The sequence below is a fragment of the Acipenser ruthenus genome, chromosome 58 (genome assembly GCF_902713425.1).
Source record: "Acipenser ruthenus chromosome 58, fAciRut3.2 maternal haplotype, whole genome shotgun sequence".
Taxonomy (NCBI): domain Eukaryota; kingdom Metazoa; phylum Chordata; class Actinopteri; order Acipenseriformes; family Acipenseridae; genus Acipenser; species Acipenser ruthenus.
In genome coordinates, this window is record NC_081246.1 from 3,077,659 (window position 1) to 3,092,888 (window position 15,230).

General features: G+C 39.0%; 3 protein-coding genes across 3 annotated transcripts in view; 2 read left to right on the forward strand and 1 right to left on the reverse strand.

The window, feature by feature from the left end:
- LOC117971126 (zinc finger protein 300-like) overlaps positions 1-15,230 on the reverse strand; it is a 199,828-nt gene that overhangs the window by 151,641 nt on the left and 32,957 nt on the right. The gene's annotated exons all lie outside the window — the stretch shown is intronic.
- Positions 1-15,230, forward strand: part of LOC131724953 (oocyte zinc finger protein XlCOF26-like) — a 275,201-nt gene that overhangs the window by 16,345 nt on the left and 243,626 nt on the right. The gene's annotated exons all lie outside the window — the stretch shown is intronic.
- The window catches only part of LOC117971128 (zinc finger protein 397-like), a 186,936-nt gene continuing 176,042 nt past the window's right edge, over positions 4,337-15,230 (forward strand). The window contains exons 1-2 of the mRNA XM_059018034.1: positions 4,337-5,480; positions 10,072-10,530. Coding sequence (XP_058874017.1) covers positions 5,144-5,480; positions 10,072-10,530 — 796 coding nt within the window. The 5' untranslated portion in view covers positions 4,337-5,143. The remainder of the gene's footprint in view (positions 5,481-10,071; positions 10,531-15,230) is intronic.

The following is a 15,230-nucleotide window of genomic DNA, read 5'->3' on the forward strand; positions in this document are numbered from 1 at the left end:
TTGTGAACATAAGGAATGCAGTAGAATTAAAGAATTATTTTTCTGGGATAGTTCTTCAGAAGACAAATCTGTATTTATCCTTGTGAAAAAGAAGATTTAAAGATGGAGCCTGTCTCTATTAAATAGGAGCTTCCTGAACTGAAACCTGTCCAAATTAAAGAAGAGTCCTGTACTAGAATCAGTCCATATCAAAGAGGCAGATCATCATTCTAAAATGTTTAACAGATTGTACAACATGTGGAAAGAGTTTGTTAAAAAACCTGAAGCTTCACTAACAAATCCACATTTTAGAGAAGCCACATACCTGTAGTGAATGTGGGAAAAGTTTAATTAAATTAGGAAATATTAAAGACCACCAACAAATACACACAGGAGAGAAACCATATCACTGTGCTGACTGTGGGAAGAGTTTCAATCACCTGCGGAACTTAAAACTACACACAGGACATAAATTAGATGAGGGAAGTGTTTCCGTCAGTTACGAAATCTTAAATCCCACCAGTTAATTCACACAGGAGGGATGCATGTCTGGGAGGTGTGTCAGTCATAAATTTCACCTAAGGGGGCTCCACATGGAGTGCAGGATGTGCCCTATAGCCTGGAGGTCTCCGGTTCAAGTCCGGGCTATTCCACTGCTAACTGTGGACGAGAGCTCCCTAGGGGTGGCCACAATTGGCCGAGCGTCGCCCAGGTGGGGAGGGTTTAGGTCAGCCAGGTTGTCTTCAGCTCACTGCGCACCAGTGACCCCTGCAGGCTGGCCGGGCGCCTGCGGACTTGCCTGTAAACTGCCCAGAGCTGCATTGTCCTGCTGCTGTGCCCTTGAGCAAGGTACTTTACCTAGATTGCTCCAGTAAAAACCCAACTGTATTATTGTATGTTAAAATAATTTGTAAAAAAAATAATGTAATTGTATGTAAAAAATACCATCTTGTAACAATTGTAAGCCGCCCTGGATAAGGATGTCTGCTAAGAAATAAATAAATAAATAAATAAATAAATAAATAAATAATAATAATAATAATAATCAATTGGCGACTACTAAATAAATTGCATCAAATAATCCACAGGAGAGAATCCTTATCACTTTTCTGAATGTTGAAAAAGTTTCAGATGTTTATTTTAACAGCGTTGAGAATTTTTTTCTCAATTTTGTGAAAATGAGTCGGTAGTTTTTAAGTTACAGAATCATGCAATCTTAAAAAGTTACTGAAAACTCAAAATCACTCAAAGACGACGCTTGACCACTCAAGAAAGGATTGATATGCTTAGCACTTTCTCCGAAAATGAGTCTGATGCAGGGAATGTGAGTGATTACGACAGCGATGAATCCTGGATTTGTGATACAGGCAGTTCCTCCAGTGAAAGCGAGGAAGGTGCCATTGTATGGCAGAAGCAGCAGTCCTGGAGAATCCTCTGCAGTGCCAGCAGCTTTGCCTGTATCGTCTCCTGCAAAAGCTGCAGGCATGCCAGTCATGACAACCAATGGGTCAGAATAACAAAAAATCAAAGGACATAATAATTGGAGCATGCTATAGACCGCTAAATTCAGACACCGAGCAAAATAATCTGTTATACAATGACATTAGAAATGTGTGTAGCAAAGGAGAAGCCATACTAATGGGGGATTTCAACTTCCTCCATATAAAATGGGAAAACCCGGTGGGGAGCACGACAGACGAAATTGAAATGGTGGAAATGACAAATGACTGCTTCCTAACGCAATTTGTCAAGGCACTAAATAGAGGGGAGGCATGCCTTCATTTAGTCTTTTCGAATAACAGACAGAATAACTAAAACAGAGGCCAGAGAACCATTGTCAAACTCAGACCACAACATGGTCTCATTTGAAGCGATTTTTAAAACCCAAAAAGTAATGACTAAAGCTAAGGTTTACAATTTTAGAAAAGCAAACTATGAAGGTATGAAAAAGAGACTAACAGAAGTAGATTGGAGTAAAATAGAGAAAACATCCACAGAAAAAGGATGGCTGTTTTCAAAAAATGTAGTAATAGAGGCGCAAAATAATTACATCCCAAAAGTAGATAAATCTAAATCTAAAACAAAATGGCCAAAGTGGTTTAATAGATCAATTAAAAAATATATTCAGCTAACAAAAGGCACTTTACAAAGCGTTTAAAAGGGACCAAAAGGTTTTAGGAAAGGGAGATCGGGTCTAAATAATCTGCTTGATATTTTTGAGGATGCAACATCGACAATGGATAACTGCAAAGCATATGACATGGTTTATTTAGATTTCCAGAAAGCTTTTGACAAAGTCCCACGTAAAAGATTAATCTTCAGACTGAACACAGTAGGGATTCAAGGAAATGCATGCACATGGATTAGGGAGTGGTTAACATGTAGAAAACAGAAAGTACTGAATAGAGAAGAAACCTCAAAATGGAGTGAGGTAACCAGTGGTGTACCACAGGGATCAGTATTTGGTCCTCTGCTATTCCTAATCTACATTAATGATTTAAATTCTGGTATTGTAAGCAAACTTGTTAAAATTGCAGAAGACACAAAAATAGGAGGAGAGGCAAACACTGTTGCAGCAGAGGTCATTAAAAATTATCTAGACAGCATTCAGAACTGGGCAGACACATGGCAAATAACATTTAATAGAGAAAAGTGTAAGGCACTGCATGCAGGCAATAACAATGTTTGTTTTTGATTTTTTTTTTTAATTGACATTATATGTTTTTATTTATTTATTTTCTTTTAAGAAAATGTTACTCCTCAGGACATGGACAAAGGCGAAATTAAATACCTCCCTCTGATGCCTCACTAGCGGTCAGCAGGGGCATCGGAGCCTTGTGGTCCAGGGGGCCATGGCCCTTGCACTTTTAAAAGTGGGAGGGTCCAGGCCCCCCCACTTGTTAACAAAATAAATATGTCCGCTTTGGTAAAACATAGTCAATATCCTCGGAGCAATAAACTAAGCCTTTACTTCCGCCACACTGTACGCAAAGGATCCTGATATGCAGAGTTCACGCGAGGTCTGACATATACTGGTCCTTTGCGAACAGCGTAAGACAAGCAAACATGAACAAAAGGCGAGAAAAACTTGGACCCCCCCAGTAAAAAACAAAAGCTGACACAGTCTAACTTGAATTTTTTTGGTACATCTCCATCGTTAGCAGCAAGTAATGCGAGCTCCTTACTATCACAATGTCTAATGCTACTGCTGAGCGCAGCTTTTCATGTCTCTGAAGGATGAAAACGTACCTACGATCATCCATGCACCACCTGCTTTTCCTTCACATTCATAAACATCTGACGGATTCTGTGGATCTAAAAAATGGATTACGCAACTTTACGCAGTCAGTGCTTTGGAAACATCTGAAAAGGTAAGAATTATTGAATGAGTTAAAAAATAAAATTGCATTAATATGTAATGTTTTGCTTATCTGCTACAGCCTGTTGATGGTTATTATATATATAATATATATAATTATTATTTGTTTATTTAGCAGACGCCTTTATCCAAGGCGACTTACAGAGACTAGGGTGTGTGAACTATGCATCAGCTGCAGAGTCACTTACAACTACGTCTCACCCGAAAGACTGAGCACAAGGAGGTTAAGTGACTTGCTCAGGGTCACACAATGAGTCAGTGGCTGAGGTGGGATTTGAACCAGGGACCTCCTGGTTACAAGCCCTTTTCTTTAACCACTGGACCACACACATCTATCTATCTATCTATCTATCTATCTATCTATCTATCTATCTATCTATCTATCTATATTGCTGGTCTTTGGGACACTTGTTGCTATGGTAAACAGGCTGTAGGTGTGTAGTATTATTACGTGTTTATTTTTCTGATGTTTTTTGCTAGAATATTTACAATTTAGGTTTACAGTTGTTAAGTACGGTGCATTATAGAGTTGCAGTATGTTTTCTCTGTCGTTTCAAAACTGATCTGGACTGCATTTGGCACGCTAGGTGTCACAGAGTATATATATATATATATATATATATAGGTTTATATTACAAGTATGTTTCCATAGTATTAATAATGGAGACACTGATACAATCAGTGATGATACAATGCAAGTGAAGTGCAGAACTAATAATTATATATTTTTTAAATTATTATTGTTGTTCATACTATAGTTATGTTAAATTACAGTTGCAAGATGTTTAAGTAGTATGTTAATATATAATAATATGTTTTATAAATTGTACGTATAATACAAACATATAGTATTAACTTTCAAGATACTGTTTGGAGACTTAATAATCTTTCTTCCATTTAAATTAATTAAAAAAAACTAACACAGGCACCAAGCAGGGATTATATTGTAGTGTCAAACTGAACAGGATTGTGGGGCTCTGTCTGCTTGTCAGTCTGCATCTTTAATAAAACAAAACTCTGAAAGGATGCTGTAAACTAACAGAGACACCAAGAAGAAATAACGTGTAGTGTTGCAACACCAACCAAACACTACAAAGCTTTGGAATCCCCAAACCCGTTGAGCACCAGCAGCACAAAGCAGAGAGAGATGAAACTGGAGACAAATTGGATCTACTATCAAACATAGCGTCGTAAAACGGTGCGCTGTAGGAGCCAACATGGCGAACTCTGGCATCCCGTTTCATAACCGTTTCTGCAGCCAATAATACGCGACGCTTCCACCCAGGCACGCCCACTACAAGTGAAGCTTTCATTTTCGTGCAGGCAAAAGGTTCATTTGTTTGTGCTGGAGGAGAAAAATGGCTGTGATCAATGGTGATTTGTACAGCATTGTATCACTTGTTTAAAATATTTAGGTTGGGTAGAAATGTTTTCTAATAATTCATGTTTTTTTTATTCGTTTATTACCTGCATTGAGTTGTGACGAATAGTCTTTTTTTCTGTTTAATTTAAGATCTCGCACAGAATTAACCGTGTCTGTCGTAGCTACAGAGAATTTGAACTTGTCAACGTGATTTACCGAGAAAACAAACGCGTTTAAGTTCTAGCAGAGCTCTGAAAAACGAAAAGTGACTCCTTGCAAGTCGGTTTGTCTTCCTTTGTTACACCAGAAGTTCTGACTGTGAATGGGAATTCTACATTAAAAATACTAAATAAAAACCGAAGTCTTTGATTCCGAATAAAAGGATTCCGCTAGACCTGCCCCCACACTAACAGTCAGTGAAGATGGACGTCAGCGTCTCCGTGTCGTTCTTTCAAGACGAGCTCGCCTCTACCATCGAGCACGCAGTGAAAGCGGCTGTAGACACCGTCTTGTGCGAAATCACAAAAGTTGTCGGCGGCAAATTCACTGAATTCCAAATGGAAATGGCTGGAAAGGAGAAAGAGAATGAAAGTCTGAAGCTGAGATTGGAAATATCAGAGAGCGAGTTGAAAGCACTGCGACAATGTATCAGCGCGGCGGATGCGAACATTATACAAGCTCTGTGCAACATGAACACCGACTCTAATGAACAAGACGTTCAAATCAGTGAGAATCGCGCATTATTGACCAGATTTCAAGGTAAGTTTTAATTATTGACTTAAATGGAATCTGCAAAGAACGCAATTAAAATCCCTCTTTTACATTTTTGGTTAGAATGTATTTAAAGTAGAGCGCAATTAAAACATTTGCTCTCTGTACTTTGCAGATACCTTTATCACAATGTATCAAATATAGACCCCGAACACAGACCTGTAAATGAACCTTGGCACGCCAGCATAATTGTAATTGAGTTGTAATTATACCGTGTAATTGACTGAATTTCAGTTCAATTACGCATTTCTGTCATGCGATCACTTGTATTTTCCACACATTTCGTGACCCTATTTGTTAGAAGAAAAAAAAGTTATATAGTAGGTTTTTGTATGTACCTGTGAGTATTGCTTGGTTATTTAACAGAGTAAACCTGTTAATGTGTGTCGTTTTGTTACTTTATTTGTGTAATTACAATTGTACTTACTGCATCATAATTGTAATTATAAATCAGTCTCTGATTTGTTAGCTGCGTTCTATAAACCATACGTTAATCCCACACAACTTTTCAACAGGCCCATCACCTTGGATCCACATTCCTCTGTCACTGCCGTATCCTAATTTTATATATCTATAAAGTAACCAGTAACTAAATCAGTAAAGGCTTCTAAGTGGGCTGCGTATATCCTACAAAACTGTCACCAAGAAAAAAGCTAGACTTGCATTTCATTCACTGCACTTTCTGAGGAGGAGTTGAAAACTCCACGCAGAGTTGTGTCGGTTCCATGAGGAATAAAGATGGAGCGTAATACAGCGATCAAGCGTTATAAGTCTGTGAGCTGGTGTTAATCACATTTAGAATAACCCACCATTACAGCAGAAAGGTGAATTTAGCGAAAGACGCAGAATTTAACAATGCTAACAACATCATATTAGCAGTAATTTATATATATATATATAACCAGCAGCCAATTGCGAGCTAGCAAGCCAATATAGAAAGTGTCACATGACAAGTGTTCGTGTGGTGTTTTAGCTTGCTGAAATCATCTTTAGAAACTTTATTTTTATTTTTGATGGCGCACATTGTAAGTGATATTCTGGAAGGGGAGACTCCCTTTTCAAAGCGGGTAGAAACAAGCAATCAGCAGCGACAGCGCTTCCCGGCAGCTTTTGTCGAAATTCTCTTTTTATATTTATTTTCTGTTAACATTGGTTTATGGATAATCTTGTTTGCTTTTAAACCAATTAAATTGTTACAAAAAAAGACTATTCTATAGTCCATTCATTTTAATTCCGTACATGGTCTTGTTGTACTAGTGCTAAAATATACACTCCCTTTTTTCTTTCTATATTTATCCGAAACCTCGCTTAATATAATTTTAGGAAATGACATGTCAGCGCCGTGCTTGCATCCAGAGCGCGTCTGCCGATCAAAATAAAAATACGGCTAAAAACAAAACAGTATTCGGTTCAACAGAGACAGTTAGTAACTTAAAAACACATAAGCCAAGTGCTCCGTGTCTGTCTGTACAGTTTGAAATTTGAATGCGCCGCCCCTGCTAGCTCTGCGACGCTCAGCCAATAGGCAGGGACGGGGCGTTGAAAAGAATTGTGGGAAATGTCGTTTTAAGACCTTGAAATACACCTTTACTTCTATGCCTGATCCCACATTTCCCACAATTCTTTTCAACATCGTCTTCCAGAATATCTCTTACAATGTGCGCCATCAAAAATAAAAATAAAGTTTCTAAAGATGATTTCAGCAAGCTAAAACACCACACGAACACTTGTCATGTGACACTTTCTATATTGGCTTGCTAGCTCGCAATGGTCTGCTGGTCCGCGGCGGTGCGGCACTGAGCGCTGGTTTAACATGTTACAGGTGTTTCACACTGAGCGCTGGTTTAACATGTTACAGGTGTTATACACTGAGCGCTGGTTTAACATGTTACAGGTGTTACACACCAGCGCCAGTAGGCACTGAGCGCTTGTCACCTCCAGCAACAGTGTGTCACTGACGCTGGCATGCGTATCTGGTGACGCTGGCATGCGTATCTGGTGCCGCAACCCCCCTCCCTTGAATGCATATCGCACAATAAATGCTGTACTCCGTATGTATTCAATGGATGTGTATTCACTTTATTCAAACAATTTTCACTTACAGAGAACACAAAAAACATACCTGTACAATGCAGTGACGCACTCACTGTCTGATTACAAACAATGCAGTGTTTCCTGCATCATCCACGCTGCGTACCTGCCTAATCATGCGAGATGTGATCAAAAATAAAAAAAAAGCTTTGTCTGTACACGTCATTGCACGTGATACAGTACCGTATTACATGCAGTCAGTTTGCCCCGAAATGATTCTTATAAGTGGATTGCTTGATTCTTACAAGCAGAGTATTTTAGCATGGTTAGTAACTGGTCTCTCTGTACATAAGAAATTATAATCCCACCTCAGCCACTGACTCACTGTGTGACCCTGAGCCAGTCACTTAACCTCCTTGTGCTCCGTCTTTCGGGTGAGACGTAGTTGTAAGTGACTCTGCAGCTGATGCATAGTTCACACACCCTAGTCTCTGTAAGTCTCCTTGGATAAAGGCGTCTGCTAAATAAACAAATATATAAACATTTTATTTGTTTGTAAACATCAAAGGGTCATTTTTCAAAAATAGTATATAATGCACTACTTCAAAACATAAATAACTATAACACAATAAACTATTTACATAACATATTTATGTAGCCTACATACCTGGCAGCTTTCTAAGCTGTACAGTCCACACAATACACGCTTCTCCACTTTCCCTGAGCATTTACCGCTCACTGCCTTCCACAGCCGCTGCAGACCTCCAAAGATTTGTTGTCGTTGCATTTTGCAGCCTGGCACTGTTTCCTCTTGCATGTGGGTGCAGCGGCTGCAGCACTGCCAGAAGGGGCATCTGTCTCTGTCCTTTTCTGATCCATATGTGCTTGCCGAAGCTCCATGGCTAACTGCAAGATGAAGTCCCTCCTGTTGCAGTTTTCCAAGGGAACATTCCTTGTACAAAACACATGCATTGATGGCTGCCGGGTCCAAAATCTTATCAGATACAGCCACAGGCCACCGACGAGATCCACCTTTGACTGAATACTGTCGTGCCATCTGGTCCAGCACATCCATACCCAACTTTGTGGCATTGTAGTATTCCACTGTCTCAGGCACTCTGGTCATTCTCGGTCTCTGAGACATTTTTATTTTCAGTGTATCACTCTCAGTATGCCCACTCAGTCTCAGTATAGTTGTTAGAATGTCCCTGCAATGCTATACACAAGGGGGTACCTATGACTCGGAGAGGCGTGTTTTTCAAGCACTCAAAGAATGTAGACAGGTAGATGCCACCTAATCATGGGACTGTTTGTATTGAAAAGGACAGGTGATTGTATTGAAAAGGACAGGCAGGATTATAGGCTATATTTGATAATAATAATAATAATAATAATAATAATAATAATAATAATTTATTTCTTAGCAGACGCCCTTATCCAGGGCAACTTACAATTGTTACAAGATATCACATTAATTTTACATACAATTCCCCATTTATACAGTTGGGTTTTTACTGGAGCAATCTAGGTAAAGTACCTTGCTCAAGGGTACAGCAGCAGTGTCCCCCACCTGGGATTGAAACCACAACCCTCCGGTTAAGAGTCTAGCGCCCTAACCACTACTCCACACTGCTGCCCAAATATGTATTGAAATAACCAGTTAAAACCGGTTTTGGCGATTCTAGGTTAACATACTTATAATTATATGTGGCTCAAATGGTGTCACAAACGGGCGTGCATGTTACATTCCGGAACGCAGGGTGATTTAAATTTTAAAACCCCAAACGGTCAAATTGACCAGCTTCTAGTGTTAATCAATATTGTATGTATTAATAAACTGATCATTCAAAATAAGACCCATTTAAACTAATGTTTACTTTTCACTCGAACTAATTTCTTGTGCATTTTGGTATTCGGTGTTATTAGATTGATTTATTTATTTGCTGTGTTAATTTTTAAAAAGCACACGCATCTAATCATTTTTATAATAGCATAAATGCACGACAGGGGATGGGTTGACATGGTATAATCGCACACTTAAGAGTTAAAGGACCTCCACTTTGCATCGTACCTTATATTGCCTTATGTGTGCAATTTATATCATGTCGATGCATCCCATCATACCTCAATGCCTTACTGTAATTGCCATTGAATAAAATAGCATTGTAATTGTCATTTCAGTAAACAATTCTGCTGGAATTGTAATGGTAGTTATAAGTATAATAGATCCCAGGTCTACCTGAACATTTTCAGTTTTATATATTTTGAGGGATCCCCACTAACACTTCAGAAATTAGCAATGCTGGACCGCAGCTCACAGGCCAAATTATGACATTCCTGGTAATCATTAGGACACACTTGAAATCTGTGTATAAATCTATCTATGGGATCAATATTTATGATTTCTTATTTCATAAAACTGAGTGGGCTGAGCAACCACCTGCCCAGAATGAGGTCAGCTTGGAGTCACCCTGTTTATTTATCAGTTGAATTCTGAAAAGCCTGTGTAGTAAGGGAAGAGATAAAATGTGAAATGTGTTTCACGCAGATATTGAAGAGAGACGCGCTTTCAATGAAGCAGAGGAGGGGCCAGTGATAGAAGCTGGACAAGACGAAATCTTTGATCAGGAGTGGTGTGGAAGTATAATGGAGATTACAGGGTTAACAATTGTTGAAAGTATAGAGGTCCCTGAACTTGAACCTGTCCACATTACAGTGGAGGCCCTGGAACTGAAGTCTGTTCACATCACAGAGGAAGTTTCTAAAGAAAATAAGGTCAATATGACGGAGGAGAATATAGTTAAGGTGGGATCTAGCCATTGTGATGATGGTCCACCTAAATTGGCCTGCATGAAACCCAATCAGTCTGTCTCTGAAGACACTTGTTCTAGTGTTGGAGAAGATGGCACTGTGCTGGGGTCCATTCAGGGGAAACATCACCCCCCTCAGGAAAGAGCTGCAGATGGAAAGGAGGAAGGAGCGATGCCGTCCACGAGCAGCACAGCCTGTGAGTAAAGCTGAGGACAGCAATGCAGTCGCATGGGGGTTCCAGCAATGTCTCTTTTAACAATGTATTAAGAAATGGAAAGGTGGACTATGCAAATTGGAGAGTGTTTCATATACTTTCTTGTCACAAATCTAGATTCAAATTGGAACAACATGAGCACATTATTGATTGGGCAGGGTTTTGAAAATCTGTGCTGTTCAGTTCCTTGAATTGCAGTTTTCGTAACAAACTCCTATTGTAAACTATTTATATTAATAGTTATCTTCAAGCTGGTATTTAATGTAATAGCGTAGTTAATATGAAAAACAATTGTGCTTCTAGAATTAATACAAAATTAATATACTGCAAACAGACTCATTTCAGGAAAGACATACAGTGATTTTCACTCATTGTAACTATTCTGAAGAATTTCTACTAAATATCTGTATGCAGATATCTGAAAACTGCTGTTTAAAATGCAAGCGCTTGTCTGCTATATAATGATTTAAAATGTCCTTTTAACATATTCTGTTTTTCAGGTACTGAAGTAAAACCGATGCGAGAATTGGACATGGAACCTGTTCACAGTAATGAGGAGGCTACTGAACTGGAACCTGTCCACATTAAAGACAAACTAAACTACTGTAATCCATGTGGGAAGAGTTTCACTCTATTAGGAAACTTTAAAAAACACCAGCTAATGCACAAAGGAGAGAAACCATACAACTGTAATGAATGTGGGAGAAGCTTCACTCAGTTAGGAAACCTTAAAATACACAAGCGATTTCACACAGGAGAGAAACCAAACCATTGCAATGAATGTGAGAAGACCTTCACGAAATTACAATGTCTTAAACACCAGCAAACTCACCCAGGAGAGAAATCGTTCCACTGTACTGAATGTGAGAAGAGAAGGGTGAGACGTAGTTGTAAGTGACTACCACTGTATTGAATGTGGGAAAAGATTTATTCAGTTAGGACACCTCAAAAAACACCAGCAGCCAGGAACACCAGCAAATTCACTTGGGAGATAAACCATATCACTGTACTGAATGTGTGAGGCGTTTCAAGTATTTAAAGAGCTTTAAAAAGCACCAGCGAAATCACACAGCAGAAACAAGCTAACTAAATGTGGGAAGAGGTTAACTTCTCTGCAGCTTCCATCGGCTGTGTTTGATTCCCGTAGTGGCAGCGTGGCAGAAATCCTAAACGAACGTGTTGGCAATTAAAAATATCATTGAAGTCGCCGCTCTGGCTGTTAATAATTGAGTGATGTCATTATGTGAATTTCAGAAAGGAAACTGCATTTCCCAGGTACGCACTGTGCTGAAAACCAAGGATACAAGCGTGCTTAGATAAATCAGTGCAAAGGTAGCAGGCTGTGATTGGCTCAGGATTTTGTATGTTATGGACAGTGAGCTTAGTCAAGTGGTTTCAATGAGTTGTGCTTGGAGTGTTCTTGACTTTTCCTAAATACATGCATTAAATACCCTGACAGCGTTTGAAAGGCAGGATCACAAAAATAAGGACGTTATAATCCCGCCCACCTAGAACCACCACAGCAGCTATTGTGACTGCCTTTACAATACATGTTTTTATTTTGAATATAACCTACAATATTCTATTTTATTTAGATAGACAAGCCTGTTATCTCTACTGGACCTGGCAGCCAGCAATTCTTTCGTTTTGTACAAGGAATGCACAAGGGAAAATATCAGTATGAGATATTTCATCTTGAAGCTAGCCACAGAGCTTCGGCAGAAACATTTCGATCAGAAAACTGCAAAGCAGCAGGGAGACGCAGCTCAACCTGGATTCAGTGCTGCACCCAGCAACACACACAGAGAAAACATGTTACTTTAGTTTTAAGTTAAAAACTACTTTCGTTTTTACAGTTTTGTATGTACATATACCTATTTACACAGTTTTTTTTTAAATAAATGTTTATTTTAAGTGCTGGGACAAATATCCGAATGAATATTGTTTTACATGTATTCATATACAAAAATCAGGTGTTTGTATTCGCTACAAATGACAAAAACACTTATTTACCGCCTCACCAGAATTTGCGCGACTGTTTAGAAAAATGGCAAATGAAAAACAGCTATGTGATTTTTAAGATTATATACACACACACATAACAGCATCAACACAGCAGATCTTGAGCCTCTATTTAAAAGATTTAGATAGCATAAAGTAAACCAACCAGATCATGCGTTCGCACCTTTAGTGATCTCTATGGAACGCCATCTGGGACAAAAATGCGTTGTGCTGCTTTAGAGCGAGTCAGAATCTCATTGGAAAGAAATGCCTTGATAAAACAGTACCCAGCGTCTTGAAAATGCTGTGTAGTGATTTTTATATAGACTGGGTATGTTTGTGGCAAAGTAATTTATAGGGCAGTGGTGATGCAGTTCTCAGGAATGATAGACACAAGCAGCTCTTTATTTGCTGACAAATAATAATACCTGGCTCTACACAACGATGTGTATCGCTCAGGCAAACCACGGGGTTCAGTCCCGAAAAAATACACTAAACAAGACACACAGAAACACAACACAGTCACAAGTCCAGAGTCAGTGCTCTTAGTGAAGGTGGTGATTTACAGGTTTATTCGTGTAGAATGGTGCAGTGGAGTCTGGGTTTAATTGCTGGCGGTTTAGGTTAGACTTCTATAATGACAAGCACAGACAGTTAGAAACAAACAACACACTAACACTCACGATTCACAAATTGATCACTTCCTTTCTCGGTCCAAGTGGTAACCACATCAAAATGAACAGATCACTGGGGCCACTTCCCCTAAATACCCTCAGTCACTCCCTCTTTCGGTGGCGTGGCCAATCACGTCTCCTCCAATCCGTGACTGACACATCACCTACCGCATTAAGGAAATTACTTCTGGTATCGTGGCCCCGCCCCCTTCCTGGATGGCTGGCTTACGACTGACCCTGGAATGAACTGCCGAACCATCCATTACGGGGCGCTCTGCTCTGATTATACAGTACCCTCACAGATCGGGAGGGATTCATTCGCTCTCTGTCACGAGGACACAAACTCCCCTCAAGATCCGGCTTCAGCATCCATCGCAGCTGCTCTCCTGCCTTCCTCAGTGTTATCTGAAACTCTGCCCAGACCATCAACATCATTAGCTTGTGCTCAGTTTCCTCTAGTTTCAAGATGACACCTTTTATGCATAAATTCACAATAAACGGAGACATGCAATTTATTTTTAATAAGTGAACAATAAATTAAATGTGGGACTATATTACACTGCAGATGTATACACAATATACGTTTCTGGTTTTGTCTTATTTTAAAATGTGTTTTAATTATTTAAATTATTTGAATTCCCCCAGATGACAGGTAGCCATGTTTATAAGCGATGTAAACCACTTCAGGGCATGCGGTTCCGATGATATATACCACTTCTGGGGTGGAGAAAGGCCCAGGTGTGGTATACTACCCCAGGCGTGGTATATATCATCATGGGAACTGGACAGCCCATCGTGGTTTATACCTTACACATATAGAAATCACTATCTCTGTCTCCCTGGATCTCTCATCAAAACATCAAAGACCATCAAGACTTATTGATTCCTGGTTGGTGTTTCCCTGTGCTGGAATGAACTCAAAAGACTGCTTGTTTGAATGCTTCGCTAAGAAAGAAAGTGAACTTCAAGACTGCCTATTTCTTTCTTTTAGACTAAAGAAACTTCTCTTGAAATCTCTTTGCCAGACTACTCAATAACAACTACAAGCTTTTCTGCAAAGCTGATTTCAAATAACTACACACACGCTGTCGTGGTAAATATATATAGTTCACAACGTCTTGATGGTGCCTCCATAGTAATATTATTTGCAAATGTATTAAACTTGTTAAATGCTTAATGTAACCTGCTTAAATAAATTTAGAATGTGTTGATACAATTATTAAATTTATTTAGCTTATTTTAAGACATTTCATGATAAAATATGCTGTGCAAATTAACTGTTTAAATTACTTCTAAGATTTCTATAATCTAGATGATTTTAATAATAATAATAATAATTTATTTTTTAGCAGACGCCCTTATCCAGGGCAGCTTACAAGATATCACATTATTTTTACATACAATTACCCATTTAGACAGTTGGGTTTTTACTGGAGCAATCTAGGTAAAGTACTTTGCTCAAGGGTACAGCAGCAGTGTCCCCACCGGGGATTGAACCCATGACCCTCCGGTCAAGAGTCCAGAGCCCTAACCACTACTCCACACTGCTTTTAACTAAGTAGAACTTGTTGGGCATTTAGCAGAAAAAATGAATCATATTTTAACTTAATATTACGCTTTTGTAAATAATTTTAGAACCATATGCACCGATTACAAATTAAAGGGTTGTTCTTAGTTGAGTCTGTCCCTTTTTATCTTGTATGTGAATGCACTGGTCAAGTGCTTTGAATGAACCCTGAATTTATAACTGAAAGCATATTTTTAGTATTTTTTTGTTAAGAAATTTGAAATATATCTGGAAAGTATAATTAAAATATAGTTTTAGCATTTATGTTAAGAACATTTTGAATTAAGTTAATTTAAATATTAATGTGGTAGCCCAAACACTCTAGACTTCTAACTTTTATCACCACAGGCCGGTCCCTGCGCACACCTGTGTTGGGGCTGTGGACATCCGGGACACCTGCAGCGCCAGTGCTCATCAACCACCACCACTTAAACAGTAAC